Source organism: Rhinolophus ferrumequinum, chromosome 25, assembly GCF_004115265.2.
Source record: "Rhinolophus ferrumequinum isolate MPI-CBG mRhiFer1 chromosome 25, mRhiFer1_v1.p, whole genome shotgun sequence".
Taxonomy (NCBI): Eukaryota; Metazoa; Chordata; class Mammalia; order Chiroptera; family Rhinolophidae; genus Rhinolophus; species Rhinolophus ferrumequinum.
In genome coordinates, this window is record NC_046308.1 from 11,432,872 (window position 1) to 11,450,080 (window position 17,209).

The 17,209-nt window shown below is 47.7% G+C and overlaps 2 protein-coding genes across 4 annotated transcripts in view; one reads left to right on the top strand and one right to left on the bottom strand.

Annotated features, from left to right (window-relative positions):
• KSR2 (kinase suppressor of ras 2) overlaps window positions 1-12,602 on the bottom strand; it is a 357,439-nt gene extending 344,837 nt beyond the window's left edge. For all 3 annotated transcript variants that reach the window (XM_033098220.1, XM_033098218.1, XM_033098219.1), the window contains exon 1: window positions 12,229-12,602. In XM_033098220.1, the coding sequence (XP_032954111.1) occupies window positions 12,229-12,408 (180 nt within the window). In that variant the 5' untranslated portion in view covers window positions 12,409-12,602. The remainder of the gene's footprint in view (window positions 1-12,228) is intronic.
• A 7-nt stretch (window positions 12,603-12,609) lies between these two features.
• The window catches only part of RFC5 (replication factor C subunit 5), a 35,857-nt gene continuing 31,257 nt past the window's right edge, over window positions 12,610-17,209 (top strand). The window contains exon 1 of the mRNA XM_033098226.1: window positions 12,610-12,706. The gene's annotated coding sequence lies outside the window, so the exon portion shown is untranslated. The remainder of the gene's footprint in view (window positions 12,707-17,209) is intronic.

The following is a 17,209-nucleotide window of genomic DNA, read 5'->3' on the forward strand; positions in this document are numbered from 1 at the left end:
AAGGAAACCACCGACCAACACCTCATGAACATAGACATGAAAATCCTCAACAAAATAATAATCAATCAAATCCAGCAACATATTAAAAGAATGCAGCTACATATTAAAGGAATACTATTCCCTTAGGGGCTTATCACCAAGCACCGTTTCTCAAAGAAACGAAGACAAAAAGTGGCATCTAAACTTGCTCTGCCTTCTCACTAATAAACACCAAGCCCCTGCATGTCCCCTTGAGGAGTTGTTTTTCTACCTGTCTATTTGCCTCATTGCTGGAGTCCAGGCCACCCAGCTGTGCCCACACTATCCCAGGGCCATTATGGATGGGCACACAGAGAAATACTCGCTTCTGACTGGCATGAGACTTCGGGGAGGGGTGCACAGGCAAAGGGAAATTCCCCATTGCCAACAACCCCAGATTCCAGCATTCCATAAGAATGGAACCCACACAGGAGAGAGCAGGGAGATAGTGGTGGCAAAGGTTGGGTCAAAGACTAGTCAGGAGTCTGTGCACATGGCTACCTCTTCTCTCTACCTGGCAGGTTCCAGATCTAGATGCAAACTCCTCTGAGACTATTTCCTCAGCCAAGAGGAAGGGCTGTCCTCATTCTCTCTTCTCCAGAGAGCAGAACCAAAGGATAGAAGTCATCAAGAAGCAGATCCAGCTCAACAGAAGGATAGATTCTAACCATTATAACTCACCCAAATCAAAAGTTTGCCTTGTGAAAGGCCTTGAATAGATATTTACCCAAAGAAGATATACAAATGGCCAATAAGCACATGAACAGATGCTTAATAGAATTAGTCATTAAGGAAACCAAAGCCCCACGATGCCAGTAACAATAACGACAACAAAATGTAAAATAACAAGTGTTGGCAAGGATGTGGAGAAACTGGAACCCTGGTGCATTGTTGACAGAAATGCAAAATGGTGTAGCTGCTATGGAACACAGTACGGTGGGTCCTTAAAAAATTAAAACTAGAACTACCCTATGACCCAGCAATTCCACTCCTAGGTATATGCCTCAAAGAACTAAAAGTAGGGACTCAAACAAATATCTGTACATTAGTATTCAAAGCAGCATTTTTCACAATAGCCAAAAGATGGAAACAAGCCAAGTGGCCATCAACAGATAAATGAATAAACAAAATATGGTTTCTCCCCACAATGGAATATTATTCAGCCATAAAAAGGAATGAAGGGCTGATACATTCTACGACATGGATGAATATTAGAAATATTACGCGAAGTGAAATAAGCCAGACACAGAAAGACAAATATTATACGATTCCATTTATATGAGATACCTAGACTAGTCAAATTGGTAGACAGAAAATAGAAGAGAGGTTACCATGCAGCTGGGGGAGGGGGAATGGGGACTAATTGTTTGATGGGAACAGAATTTCTGTTTGGGATAATGAAAAAGTCCTGGAGATGGAGAGGCTAACGGCTGCACAACATTGTGAAATGTACTCAATGTCACTGAATTTTACATTGAAAAAATAGTGACAAGGTAAATTTGATGTTATATATATGCTACCACAATAAAAAAGTGAATTTAAAAAGAAATTCTGCCTGAGTGCTCACTCCAAATCACCAAGCCAAAGCAGGACGCTGGACAAGAGATGGGCCTAGATAGATCTAGATGCCTCTTAAGGCTCCTGCTACCTTGAGAGGACACGTTTCTCAAGCACTTGGATATCACAGCTTCTGCCTTTTCTCTTCACCACATAAAACTTAAGACAAGCTCTGGCGTTGTAAGGCCCAAGCCCACGTTATGACTCTTAGGTCAAGGACAGACTGCATATGCTGAGGTGGTCCCGTCAGATTATCATGGAGCAGAGAAATTCCTGTCATCTCGCCATGTCATAGCCAGAGGAGTGTCGTAAAGCAACACATTACTCATGTGTTTGTGATGACAATGGTGTAAACAGACCTACTGCGCTGCCAGTCGTATAAAAGTATAACACAGACAATTCTGTCCAGGACAGTCACACTGGATAACGATCATAAACGCCGATGTAACTGGTGGATGTAGTTACTGTGCTATGCTTTTTATCATTATTTTCATGTTTCTGCTGATAAAAAACGTGTGCTGTAAAACCACGTGCCGTGTTATGCCGGCCGCAGCCTCAGGCATCTCGTGTTCACCGCGTCTGTTGATGGCATCAGTTGCTCCAGGGCTTGACTTAGTCTCGTGTTGCTTTATGAACTTTGTGGCGCCTAAGTGTCCAGTGGGTATGAAGTCTACAGTCGTGTCCACTCGTGGCCCGGGCCTTTACATCCACTCCCCACCCACACACGGACTCACCCACAGCAATTTCCAGCCCGACAAGCTCCACTCATGCTAAGTACCCTTATACAGGTGTGCCATTTTTTATCCTTTAGACTGCATTTTTACTGTACCTTTTCTGGTTAGAGATGTTTCGATACACAAATTCCACTGTGTCATAATTGCCTACTGTATTCAGTCCAGTAACATGCTGAACAGGCTTGTAGCCCAGGAGCCACAGGCTGTTACCATACAGCCTAGGTGAGCAGCAGGCGACACCGTTTAGGTTTGTGTGAAGTGCACTCAATGATGACATCACCTGACGACACATTTGTCAGAATGGATCCCTGTCATCAAGCAGCACACGACTGTATTTTGTTCTCCAAATTAGAGGTGTGACGAGTACACGGTTTAAGGACTAAAGCCTGCCAGGCGCTGATGGGGAATGAGTCATCTGTGGGCGAATTCAAAGATTCAGACCTGATACGAGAATCTTGTTCACTTATGTCACCTGCAGCCCAGCAGGTGTGCCATTATCCCATAGAAGGCTTCTATGGGTTCTTCTTCTCACGCCTTGCTATGTTAGTTCCCTGCCTCTCATCGGGGACTCAGTTAACATTCATTGAGTAAATGAACGATACACTCAAGGATGGCATCTTCTGGAATGGCTAAAATACACTACCTACCATCTAGAGCTGAAATAGCCTCACCTCCCCACGCCGATAGACAGGAGGGATGAGGATCAAAAATTCCAAAGGTAACAAGCATTTCCCATGTGCCTGGCACGCTGCTCAGTTCCTTAATGCGTGATGCCATTAATCAGCATGACAACTCTATGTGAAATTACCCCAATTTTATAAGCAAGGAAACCGAGGCTCAGAAAGGAGAACTCATTTGTCCAAGGGTTACTTAGCTAGCAAATCCTGCACTCAGACTGGAACCCAAGCCGTCTTCCTGCAGACCCCCAGCCCTCCTAACTACTTGGCTATAGTGCTTCGAGCACCCACCCAAAATTGCCCGGGACTCCAAATCAAGTATTTTTTCTGAGTCTTCATTGCACTTTTCTACTGGTCCAGGGAAACTGGAGGCCTCCATCTTTGAAATGGATCCATAGCTTTAATCAATGGCTGCCTGGTAACTCCAGGGGGCCCAGTTTTACAGTCTTTATCAAAACAAGATTTCTACGACAGCAAAACAGAGGAATCACCGCTGTGCTCAAAAGCAGCACAGTCCAGTTGAAATATACAGTAAGCTACTTATGTAATTTAACATGTTCTAGTGGCCTCAGGAAAAAAGGTAATCAGATACAGATGACATTCATTTTAACATAGTCTATTTAACCCAATATATGTAAAACAGTATCATTTCAACATGCTAATATGAAAAATCGCAAACGAGATATTTTAGCTTCTTTTCCTCATCCTAATTGTTCAGGAACTGGTGTGCATTTTACCCTAACAGCACATTTTAATGGTCAATAGCCAGTGTGGCAAGTGGGTGGACCTCTCGGGTCTAAAATTTTACCTCTCCTTTTTCTCATCTTTCTTGTCTCTGTGGATGCCCTACTTTGTCTCCATCAGTCCGATATTTCTCTTCACTAGATGTCATCTACAACGGTGACCAATGAAAGCATTCGAGCAAGAGTATGCCGTCATCATGTTTCTCATTGATCCTACAGCTGTCACCTCTAACCACATTACCAGGATCGTCCGCCCTTCCCTTCACCCTCTATTTGCCCTCATCTTCCTTTTTTGTCTTCCAGGCTCTTACACCTTTGGGGAATCCACAGTAGAGCAGTACACCTCTTCCTTTATCTGTGGCTGCCTTAATTTGCAGTTTGGGTCAAATCAGCAACTCTAAACCTCAGTGAACTCACTTGTAAGACAGGAACAACCACAGTTGCGGTCACTACCCACTGGAGGGACGTTCCAAGGGTAATGAACCCTGCGGAAGAAAATCATCCTACACTTTGACTTTCTTAGCCCATGTTTGTCCCGCCTCCCTCCCCGTCCCTCAGCATGTCCACCTGCCTTCCTTCCTCAGGCCATGTGTCACTCCTCTTCCTCAGCCTCACACCTCCCCATTCCTCAGACGACAGCAGCACACTGGGGGCAAGGAGGAAGGCCAGGTCCCCACAGTTGGGGCCTGGTGGGTGGGGGCCCAGAAAACTACTGATTCTCCGGGGGAGAAAAAAATCCCGTTTTCTGCCCATTGGAGGAAGAAGGGTAACAAGTTTGTAGTAGATCCCACTACAAACACCCAAAGGGGTAGTAAACCCTTCAGAAATAACTTTTGTCACTGGTTCAGGCTTGTGACACTACCTCCCACCCATATCTTTATGAGAACAAGGCAGAAGGAAGAGGCTAGGTCTTCACAGGCTGGCCACTTTGTGCGAAACAACAGGTACTCTTCCTGTCACTGCAGGTTTCCAGATCCTTCCCAACGAGGATCCTTCCCAGATCCTTGCCTCCTTAACCTTGCGCTCTCAGTCATCGAAATACAAGCAATCAAAAAATAAAAGGAAACATAAACCCATGCTGAGAACATGGGAAAACGGGGCCTTTCCCACAGCGTTGGTGAAGGGCAATTTGGCAACACCTATCAAAAGTGCTGAAACTTTGCATATCCTTGGATCCAGCAATTCCACTTCTAGGCACTGAAGGCAAGGACTACTACAAGCCACAAGGATGTCTACTACAGTGTTATTTATAATAAAGGAAAATTATAGACAAGCATCTGACAAGAGAAGTTTAGTTAAATAATACTACATCCATGTAATTCCATGCAGCTATTAAAAATGGTTCATACTATGAAAAGCTGTTCCTGACATATTAAGTGAACTTCGTATCTCCAGCCGTGTTCAGAGTTCCAGGCTCGCAGACGCAACTGCCTACGTGACAAATGTAACATGTCGAACAGGACCTGACCCTCTAGTTCAACCGACTCTACCCCCAGTCTTCACATTTCAAATAATGGCACCACCATGCATTCCCTCAGTTCTTAGGCCAAACACCTAGGAATAATCCTCAATTCTCTCTTTTCCTTCACCCCCATATCTAATTCACGAGCCTGTCCTGCACACTTGACCTTCTGAATCCAGCCACTTGCCCCACCCCCCCAGCCATCAGACTAGCCCAAGGCACAGTCATTCCTGGATCTGACGGCCCCACTAGCCTCCCAACTTGTCTCCCTGCTTCCATTCTTCCCCACTACAGTCTCTGTTTCCTGCAGCAATCAGAAGAATCTTTTAAAAACATAGATCTGTCACTCCCATGTTCACAGCACACTCCCAGGATCTCAGGCAAGCCCTCTGTGGCCAGGGACCTGCTTCTGTGCCCCCTGTGTCCCTCAGCCCTCCCCGTCCACTCACTCCACTCCAACCACAATGGACTCCTTGCTGTTCTAGTAACACACTGAGCACATTGCCCCCCCACCCCCCCAAGAAACTTGCTGTTGCCTCTGCCTGGTGCCTTCCCAGGCTTGTTTCATCGTCAGCACAACCTCCCCACGGAGGCCTGGTGGATTATCCCGGGCCCCTCCCTCTCTTTTCTGTGCTCTTTTGGCTTTATGTTGGTGTTTTAAATAGCAGTACTACTTGGTTACGTTATCCGGTTCTTTGGCTCCCAGTGACCCATGCCTGCTGGAATCGATCCCCTTAGACAGTAACTTCCCCATTGACTCTGGGCTTATCCCCGTAACTCGCTTTGGCCAACGGGACATCAGCAAAGATTATGGAAGCAGAGGCTTAAGAGGGGCTGTGCGCTGGGGCTTGCCCTCTTGGAACACCGCTGTGGCCACCGCATAAGAAATCTGGGCTGTCCTGCTGGAGAAGCCACGTGGAGGAGAACCGAGCCAGCCACCAGCGATGTGAACAAGGCCATCTTGGACCATCCGGCCCCAGACGTGCCACCAGATGACTCCAATCACATAAGGGACCCAGGCAAGACTGGCAGAACTGGCCAGCTGGGTCCAGCCTGAATTGCAGACTCACGAGCAAATAAACGATTGTTGTTTTAAGCCACTATATCTTGGGGTGGGTAGTCGGGTAGCAATAGGTAACTGTTATAATAGCTTATCGTTACCTGTGGTAGAGACTCCTAGCTATTCAGCAAACTGTTTTCTCTGTTTCCTGGGCCCACCTCCTCATCTTCCTTGCAGTGAATAAATTCTAGCCAATGGAACGCAGCCAGAACTGATAAGGGCAACTTCCAGGGTGAGGCTTTTAAGGGGTTTGCCTTCTCTACATTGTCTCCCCCTTTCTGGATGAAAACAATGACAATATCGCAGAAGGGAAGGGGCCTGGAATGTGAGAGAATGGCTCACCAACCAAGACCACTCATTCTGAACCATTTTGTGAGCAAGAAAAAGACTTTTGCTACCTCAGAGCCATTACACATGCCGGGATGTGCTCTCGCCTGTCCTGATGAATACACTACCCGACCTTCTCTGTCCACTTGTCTGTTGTCTGTCTGCCTCTGCCCCATCTTGATATTCACACATGAAGGTCAAGCTACATACAGCCTGTGGGCCAAATCTGACCAGCATCTGTTTTTGTAAAACCCTAAACCTAGGAATTTTTAAATGTCAAGAAAAAAAAAATCAATAGAAAAATATTTTGCAACAGCTTGTCTTGTTCACCACTGTGTTTCCAGGGCCTAAAACAGTGAATGATCACTAAATGTTTAGACCTGTTGCAAATTACCTATGGCCACAAATGCTTTGCAGCACCTCCCACCAAGAGGTCGAGTTGAGGTCCCCATCGTTAAATCCAGGCTGGCCATGTGACACGCATCAACTCATAAAATGCAATGGAAGCGACATTGTGTGACTACCAAATCTTCAGCTACTTTGCAACTTTCACTCTTGCCCTCTTGGATCACTAAGGACATGTAAGAAACCCAGGGTATCATCTCACTGGAGAGGCCACATGGAGAGAAAGGCTCAGCTGTCTCAGCCACCAGCCCATCTGCCAGCTGAATGTGGTCCCATGCGTGAGCCCAGGCAAACCCAGCAGAACCACCCAGCCAACCCCAAAGCACAGAATCATGGGAAATAACAAGTTGTCTGAAGTCCAAAGTTTCCCAAACATAATTAAGTCTAGGGATGGTTTGTTACATCACAATCAATAACTGAGATGGAACATATGAAGAACAAATAAAGGCTATGAGTATGGCTACAGGAAGGCTGTATGAGGAGATTCTGTACGTATCCGCGCCCCCCCCCACCCAATCCCTGATATTTCCCTCCCCTCCTAACTTAACCAAAATAGAGCCCCGCTCAAGACCATCTGCACTTGGCCAGCCTCTGCCAGTCCTAGTGTCACTTGCTCACCTTTCAGGTGATCTCTGTGCCTCTGGGGTCTTTCCTGTCCCATCCACCCCTTTGACCAGGGATCAGCAAGCTACATACAGCCTGTGGGCCAAATCTGACCAGCATCTGTTTTTGTAAAATCCTACACCTAGGAATTTTTAAATGTCAAGAAAAAAAATCAATAGAAAAATATTTTGCAACATGTGAAAATTACATTATTTTCAATTTCAGGATCCATAAATAAAGTTTTATTGGAAAATGTTCACTTATATATTGTTCACGGCTGCTGCACGCTCCAAAAGCAGACTTGAGTGGTTGTGATGGAAACCATATGGCCCACAACGCCGAAACTATTTACTATCTGTCCCATTACAGAAAAAGTCTGACGGCCCCTGCTGCAGGCTGCAGGCAGCCACCAGACTAACCTTTAAATATCTTTATTTAATCGCTCCCAAACCTTTGAGGGAGAAGTCTCCTCCCTCAAACGGATGAAACTTTGTTGATGTGATCCCCCATCCTATGTCAGAGCCCAGGCGTTAGCGACCTAAATTCATTTCTTATGACACTGTATCAGGTACTGCCATTTTGGGCCAACTGGTCTCTGAGCCGCACCATGAAGGCATTTTCATGCCTTCATCAGGTTTGTTGGTCTTATCCAGCGAGCCACCTACTGCAATCAAAACCCTCCCCATTCTTCACTCCACTCAGAGTCCCCAGGTCCCCAACCAGGACCACTTCCCTAACTGCTTTGCCATATATTTCCCCAGGTGTGTTCCATGGAACATCAATCCCAAGAGATATCCCTGTAAAAAAGGAGACTGCAGACTCTATCCTCTCTTGGAAAGTCACAACATACATGTATAGGGCATAGTAAAGGCTCTGAAAAGTCCTGCAGTAAAGACACATGTTTCTCTTTGCTTAACTCAGCTGTTTCCAAACATATTAACCATGGAATTCATTTCATCTACAGAGTACTTGTTGACCACCAGCATCTAACACAGTGCGTGGATTTTAGCATTTGTCGAAAGAATGAAAAACGCTAATCTTCCACAGAATTAGGGATCCACAGAACATACTTTGGAAAGGCTGCTCTAGTCCTTTCTTCACTCCCTCTGATCTGAGCTGTTCCCTTCAATGTCATAGACTCCACACCATGTAATGTTAATCATGCCATCATAGTAGCTGTCATTTATTTAGCATCTGCAGGAACAGTGCTAGAGATAGCATTAGACCCCTGAAAATGTCACCTCTTTTCATCCTCACAACCACCTCTGAGGTACGTAATCTTGCCATTTTGCCAGAAATGAAACCATGGGTCAGAAAAATTAAACCACTAGCCCAAGGTAAAGTAGAAAAGCTAGAATTCCAAACTGCATTAGTCTAACTCCAAAATTCATGGTCTTTCGTCTCCACCAAAACATCTCCCTAAAACATACCGTGCCGATGTGCTAGCTATCCACCCAACATCCCTCACGCCTTCTTCCATGCTAGCAGCACCCTGATTTTGTATGAATGGCAACAGGTCAACCAAGGCAACAGATCATGACCCATCAAACTAATCATAAGTGTTCCCACTTCTCCACTTCCCAGCCTTGCAGCTAGCACTAGCCAGTTGACCCAGTTCTGGTCAAGAAGATATAATTACACATCATCTGTGGGGTAGGGAGGCGGAGGTGTCCTGGGGGAACCAAACAACGATATGAACCCGTTATGCCTTCACACTCACCCAGTTCCCTTCCTTCGTACCTTGAACTTGGGTGTAACGGCTGAAGCTTCAGGGGCCATCTTGCAACCATGAGAATTTGCAAAGACTTCAGCCCTGATATTATTAACTTACCGAGCCAACTCAAGCAGCTGGATACCACCAGACTTCTTGTTACACGAGCAAAAGAAGCCACTGTTTGCTTACCCACAGTGATTGGATTTTCCATTTCATGCAGCTGAACACATTCCTAGTGGACCCACAGGCTTTTCCCTATATTTTTACCTGTTTGGATTTCATCATTATTTCACATATATATTATAAGCCTTGCCTCTCCAACCATGAAGTATGCTTCCTGAAAGCTAAATCCATGTTGTATATTTTTGTTTCTACAGGGGTATATGCATTTTAGTAAATTTTGCTTATTACCCAGGTTTTCAGGGATGGGCTGTTCGATTTAATATTTTATTTAGTGTTTGGGAGCCGTAAGTTGTTACCATGAAATAGCTGAGAAATGACATCTATCTCCTAATAGATTTCTATTTCTCAAAGTGTCAGTATGAAAACATGCATCATAAACAGCTGCACTGTTCATTAATGCAGAGTCCTGGGCCCCCTCCAATGCCCACTGAATTAGAACCTCTGGGGTTAAGGCTAAGCACGTGCATTTTTAAGCAGCTCCCTGAGTAGCTTTCACATACAAATTTTGACAACTGTTGGGATGAAAAAAACAAAACAACCACCACCCTGTGGGTTCAAAGCCTAAGTGAAGTCTGGCAGCACCTGGCTGGACCCCCCCGAGTCACCAGCCCATCTTCAGTGACCCCACTCTAGCCCTAGAAATCTGGGAAGCCTGAACTGGCATCACTGCTCGAGACCCTTCCTTGGGCAATATGGATGGAGTGGTTGGTGGCTTGCTCTGAGGTACACCGGGTCAGAGCAGTCCCAATAACTGTAACCTCCCGCCTCACATACCAATATCTCCAACCCCACCCTCCCCACCCCGTTTAAAAGGAAAACAACCATGCAGAAAAGCAGCCACCAGATCCAGGGTCCACTGCGACCATCCCCATTGTCCAGAGGTTGTCAGAGGGTGGAGCATGTTGAACAGAGGAAAAGCAAAGAGGAGAATTTTACACAACAATCCACAAACTAGCATGTGGGACTCCCGGCTCAGAGGAAGAGGAGAGGCCGCAGGTGGCCCTTTGGGTTATTTATTTATTTACGGCATGCCATTCGGAACAGAGTCGGATCTTGGGCACTGCTCAGACAGACAGAAGGCTGGCTCAGGGCATCCCATACTTTTTCTCCCAGCAGCAGAGTCCTAACCTACACTGCTCTCCCAAAGCTCCAAGGAAGAAACTACGTGGGCCTCCCCACAGCATTTCTAGCCCTCCGACACCCCTTGACATTCATCTTATTTCATTTCTGAGGATTATTTTCCCAGGTGACAGGTGCACAGAGACATGTATTCTAGGGTAGCAAACAGCATATTCAACACACACACACACACACACACACACACACACACAGCACTAACTCTATTTTCCAACTGATGACCTTCCTGCCTCTAACATCCAGCCAAATCTAAAACCATGGAGGGAAAAGACGTGCACGGGAATCAGTGGGTGCTCATCCAGACTAGCACGGGGGCAGGAGGGCGAAAGGACTCAGTAAGGACTGACGAGTTCAGACCTGGGAAAGCCATGGGCTGCCAACAGTGAAGCTGCCAGCACTGCACATGCCCACTCCACCACAGGAAGAGTCTCTTTCCTTTGCTCCCAGCCCTACTGTCACCACCCTCTGCAACTGCCAGCTAATGGGAGTTCCCAAATTTAATCAAGCCATGTGTACAGCTGGGCCAGTTCAAGGGAGGGAAGTGAGTCGGGCCCTTCAGATGTTCCAAACAACGTGGGTGCCCAACGCTTGGGTAGACACCAGGCATCTTCTAAGGCTCTTGCAACCATCCTCCTTTGACCAAATGGCCTTCGGAAGAAACAATTTCTGCCATCTTCTCTCTGAGTAACGTTGCATCTACCCCAACCCCCACCCCCCCACACAAAACTGCTTCAAACTCCCCCTCAAGTTCTGTTGGAGAGAATGTTACAACAGCCAAAGATAACTCCTCCCCCGACCCCTTTCCTCCCTCCTCCTCCTCCCCAAGTGCACAGACAGCAGGGCATCACCTGGTTTGCTATCCCACCGAGATTCAAGAGTATTTTCCCACACCCCTTGTGTGTGCTGAACCAAGCTTTTTTGTTTTTTGGTTTTTTAAAATCTTTCTACACATTTTAGGCCTGCAACAGCTCCCTGCATCAAAATGATTGGACTGGACATGGGTAGCTCAGTGAGGATTTTTTTAAATGCATCTTGCCTCCTGACATGTATATCACTGAAAAAAAACAAACCAAGAAAACAGAAAACAACGAAATCCAGGGAGCAAACAGGGGCTGGGAAAGAGGCCGGGAGAGGAGGTCTATATTTATAGGCAACCCCATTCCGGGAGCAAAAACCACCTTTTGACCACCTGCAGAATGCGGAAGATCACGTGGGTTCTCTGCAGCGCCCTAATGTCTTACCCAGCACACAAACCCCCGTGGCATATAAACAAATCCACAAGCGGAAAAGAGCGAGAACTCACTCCTCAGAGAGGAAGCGAATGATAACAACAGCCGCAAGAATAATAATAAAGAATAACAATTACTACTACTACCACCACCCAGCCAAGCGTAGACGACAGCAGTACAGCAAAGGGACATCCAGTGCAGGCTTTGCAAGAAGATAAATCACAGAAAACCACATCGTGCCCCTCTTGCTACCCTCCCACCCCCAACCCCCCAACAAACGGAATCAAAGGAAAGGGGACGGTGGGGAGAAAGGGGAGGGAAGGCAGGGCTGCTTTCCCCCATCCAGCCCCCCACGCCCCCATCCCTAAGCAACACCTACCTCCAGGGTCCGGATTTCTTTTTGTGTGAGGTCGTTGGAGGTAGCACATTTGGTCCTAAGCCCTTCCAGGTTGGAGATACTCAGGTCTATCATGTTTTGGACCAACTCGCACTGCTGTAAGGCTTTTTGCAAACTCAGAGGCTGCTGCTCCTCGCTTTTCGTCATGTTTTCCTCATCCATCGCTTGCTCTGCAAGCCCCCTTCCCCTCCTCCTTCTCTCAGAGAGAAAAAAGGGGGGCGGGGGGGGAGTAGAGGTAGTCTACCCCCACGCCTCTCCAACCACTGCGACTTCTCAACAATGTCTCATGAAGAAGGAACCCAACATCTCACACAGGGTGGGGGGGGGGTGGGAGGAGGGGACAAGAGCCAAAATTTATTATTTTATTTTGGGGTATCAAGCCGACTCCATTAGAACGTCTCCTCTCTCTGAGTCTCTGGTCCCTGAAAAGGAGAGATGCTGTTTCTCAGAAGCAAACCAGGTGATGTGATGCTGTCCGTACACTTCGGGAGGGGGGGGGGGAGGAAAAAGAGGAGGGGGGAGGCAAGGACGGGGGAGAGGCGGAGAAGAAGGAAAATAGCGCTCACTCTTTACACACCGGCTCCGTGAAGGGCAAAATTATATATTTTTGGCTGGTTGGCTTTTATGTCAAAAAAAATCTGGTTTGCCCCTCTCCCAGTTGCAGGGACACGGCATTGTCCACTGTTTGGGGTGCTTTAGCGCGTTCTCAGGATGCTGTCCGCATTGCTCCCGCGGCTGCGACGGCGACTGCGGCTGGCTGCTGTCTCCTCGCGCTGCTGCTGCTGCTGTCGCTGCCGCCGCCGGGCTCCGGGGGTGACGGCTGCTGCATTCGCTCCTGCCTCGCTCCACACCGACATCTTGCCTGTCAATCAAAGGGCGGGGGAAGCGAGGGAGCGCCGGCGAGGGATGGAGAGCGAGCGAGGGACCTGCAGGGGAGCGGGTTGGTGGAGAGGCGCCGTGCGCGCATCCGCCCCAGCCGGCCCGGCCCCGGCCCCGGCGCGCCAGGGCCCCGCCGGAGGCGGCGGAGGAGGCGCGCGCGAGCTCGCGCACCTGGCCGGGGAAGGGACGGCTCCCCAGGGGCCGCGGGGGGGCGGGATTTCTAGGGGATGCGGAGCTCGCGTGGCAAAGTGAAATTACTACCCGGCGTGCGTGCGAGCGGGCGGCGGGCGGGGCGCGGGGGCAGCGCGCGCGGCGGGCCAGCGCTGCTCCCGGGGGCGGTGGAGACGGCAGCGTGTGTGCCAGAGCGCGGAGGCTGGGCAGGGGGGCGGGGAGAGGGCTTTGGTGGGGGGGGGGGTGGGGGCCACTACTACAGCCCCGCTCTCGCGAGACGAGGACGCAGTGCTGCTCAGCAGGTGCGCGCTGCCTGGGAGCAGGTGTGCGCCCAACTTTAAAACGCTCAGTGCGTGCTGGAGAAGCGTCCGCGTGAACCTGGGCACGTCCTCTCTGGCTTTCTGGCTCCGTGTGTGCGCGCGTGCCTGTCTTTTTGTTCGTTTGTCCTTTCTTGTGACTGGGGGAAAAAATAAAAGGAACCTATGCTCTTCCACGAGCTGTAGGAAGCTGCCCTCCCAGAACTGGTACCCCGATCTGCAGTTCCCCTGACGGGTGGCTTTCCAAGTGGAAAGGGAAAGAGGCTTTACCTCAACCTGATTGTCACCATGTCCCATGTGTCCTGCGTAATCTGATCCCAGCCTACCTAACCAACCTTATAGCAGCAAACTATGGCCCCAGAGCTAAGAATGGATTTTATACTTTAAAATGGTTGGGGGGAAAAATCAAAAGAATATTTTGACATGTGAAAATTATAAGAAATTCTCATTTCAGTGTCCATAAATAAAAAGGGAGCACTTGCCACCCTTTTGTTTATTGTCTGTGTTGACTTTTGCATTATAACAGCAGAATTGAATAGTTGCAACAGATACTGTTAAGACTTGCAAGGCCTAAAATATTTGCTATCTGGACCTTTACAGAAAAGCTGGTAGACTCGAATGAAATCACCAAACATCTTCTTGCCTCCGAGTTCTTTGCCCTCTACGTCCCTTCTGTCTGGACCACATTTCCCTCTAATCCTCTCCTGGTTGGCTCTTTATCACTCAGTGTCATCAACTCAAATGTCATCTCAGAGAGGTTTTATCTCCCTGACCATCTTGACTAATCGTAGTCCCAACACACATTGCCCAAAGAATGTATTTAGGATAATTAGCAAAATGCATCTCTTTATCCAGGTGAACACGGCTCCACGCCAGGGACCTGGGCTTATGGGCCAGAGTAGACTCAGAACATACAGTACAATAGGTGTCCCTTCAAGGAAGTCACTGGAGAAGTAGAGAGAACGACAGCCAGTCATGGCAAACTTTTTTATAGATTGTGGGCCATAGGGTTTTATAGCTCGTACGGAGCTGAAGCAGCATTTTAAAATCCCTCTGTTGATGAGAAGCTCAAGGGAGTTCTATGTGTTCTCAATCTTTTGGACTATGAAGTTTATGAATTCCAATTCTCTGATAAAATTCTCTTTTCACCTATTTTTCCCATTTTGTTTTCTTTTTTTGGGGGGGGTTGCTTTGTTTTTCTTGAACATATTAAGGTTAAAACACTTGTCTAATTCCAATACCTCGGTCACCTGTGGGGTCTGTTTCTATTGACTATTTTTCTCTTTGTCTTCAGTAATTTAGTCCTGTCTCTTAGCAAGCCATGTAATGTTTGTTGAATGCCATACAATCTGTGCATGAAAAAAAAATATGGAGAGTCTCCAGGTGAAGCTATCTAATTCCAGAGAAGGCTCACCCTTTCTCTGCAAGACAGATGGCACGGGGACTGACCATCTTAATCCAATCAGAGGCTGAGCTGGGAGGAGGCTGGGTTGCAGTTTTCATAAGACAGCACCTACCTTGGGTCCCCACCTCTATGGCTTTGCCTTTCAGGGATTCCAACCGAGAATTTTAGGTGTTCACGGCAGCCCCTACCCTCCCAGTGCTGAGCTCTAATCCTTATCTCCATAATATGGCAAGGCTGAACACTGCCCTCTTTTTCAGGGACTTTCTGCTTGGCTTCTTAGTCTCTTGGCCAGCACTGTTTCAGAATTTGCCAAATGTCTTAAGGGGAAACCACCAACTATCAAGCTCACTTTTCTGCCCCTCCTTTCTCCCTAGGATATTAGCCTCTCAAATCCCCTAGTTTTATCTCTCCAGCCCTTTGAGACTGCCAAAGGTTCTGCTGGTGTCTCTGTCCCCCACCAGCAGGAAAAAGTGGCTACAGAATGTCAGCTCATCTCACCACAATTCCTCTCTCTCCAGAACCTTGGCCCCTCTAGTCCTGGTTGTTTCCCAGCTCTCTGAGTGCCTTTAAGTAGATGATGACGATGATGGTGATGATTTGGTCTGGCTTTTCTAGTTGTTTTCAGAGGAAGTTGAAGCAATGAAAGCAACCCATAGGTCAGAAGTCATCAACAGGCAGTGCTGTAACCGCCACCACCACCACCACCCCCATTTTTGTCAATTGATTGCTATCGTGGACATTTGTTATGCTTTGCACCCAGCCAGCCCTCTTTGAATATCCTTTTTATGTTTGGAAAATGAGTCCCATCTCGCCATAAGTAAAACCAAAGCACTTTTCCAGAAACTTCCTTGCAAGGAGGTTTCATGGGATCTAGGTTCTGTCCTACTGCAGTGGTAGCAACAAAGAGAAGGAATCTACCTGACTGTGACCATGGCAGTCAGTGTACCTGCGTGCAGGTGTCCTGCCCGTGGCTAAGACTGGCGTTCGTGCTGAGAGGCCTGGCATGGTGTTTACAGGGGCAGCCCCATGGTGTGCTTGGGGCATCATTTGGGCAGCGCAGCCTAAGCCTGGCTCTCCTCCCTGCCTAGAGACTCTATTGGTTTTTCTAACCACTTGTCTTAGTCTGTTCAGGTTGCCATAACAAAATACCACAAACTGAACAGCTTAACCAACAGAAATTTTTCTCCCAGGGCTGAAGATTGGAAATCTGAGATCAAGGTACCAGCATTGCTGGGTTCTGGTGAGAGTTCTCTTCCTGGATTGCAGATGGTACCTTCCTGTTGTGTCGTCACATGGCAGACATGGCTCATGTGGCTTCCTCTACTTATAAGGCCGTGGCCCTATTGGATTAGGGCTTCACCCTTTTGACTTCATCTAATCTGAATTGCCTCCTAAAAGCTGTAAAGACACATTGGGGGTGAGGGCTTCCACATCTGAATTTGGGGGACGCAATTCAGTCCAGGGTACTGCCCGATTAAAGCTTAAACTACCTGGAGTAGATTGTATCATTTGCAACAAGGAACCCTGGCTAATATTCTTGGCAATAATTCCAAAATCGGGAGATGCAACCAAAAAATGGAGATTTCTGGCCTTTCCGGGAAAATGGGAACATCTAGCCACAGTCGGGAAGAAGTGACTAGATGCGAGAGAAAGCTATCCCTTTCAGGTGGGGCACAGGCTCTCCAGTTCACCAGGTGCCAACTCAGCCCCCATCATTCATTATTCTTATTTCCTGCATTTGCTGCCCCTGGTATGGCTTATGGTGGTTGGCACCTCAGATCAATAAGAACCTCACCAATTTCAAGCTTGGAAAACTGGAGCTAACTGATGAGAACTGTGTTGTTATTGTATGGCATCCCAGAAACTGTGTACTACCTACCTCTGAATGACGCATGTCTCAGAATGGCTTTATCAATAGTGGGAATAAATTATCGTTACTGGGCCACTACATCCGCTGCACTTGGCAATGTCTCATTAGATCCCATAGCTTTTAGAATCAACTGTAAGAACAGTCTCGGATTCGGGTATTAGAAGTCTAGTCTAGTGCAATCAAACCTTCTTCCTCATATCTAGTTTGTTACCTTCTTCCCTGCCCCTTCTGGCCTGACCCACAAATGGCGCAGCAATCTGCAGTGGAGACTAGGGCAGGTGTGTCCTTTCCTGCCTCCTCTGTAGCTCACCTTGTTACAGG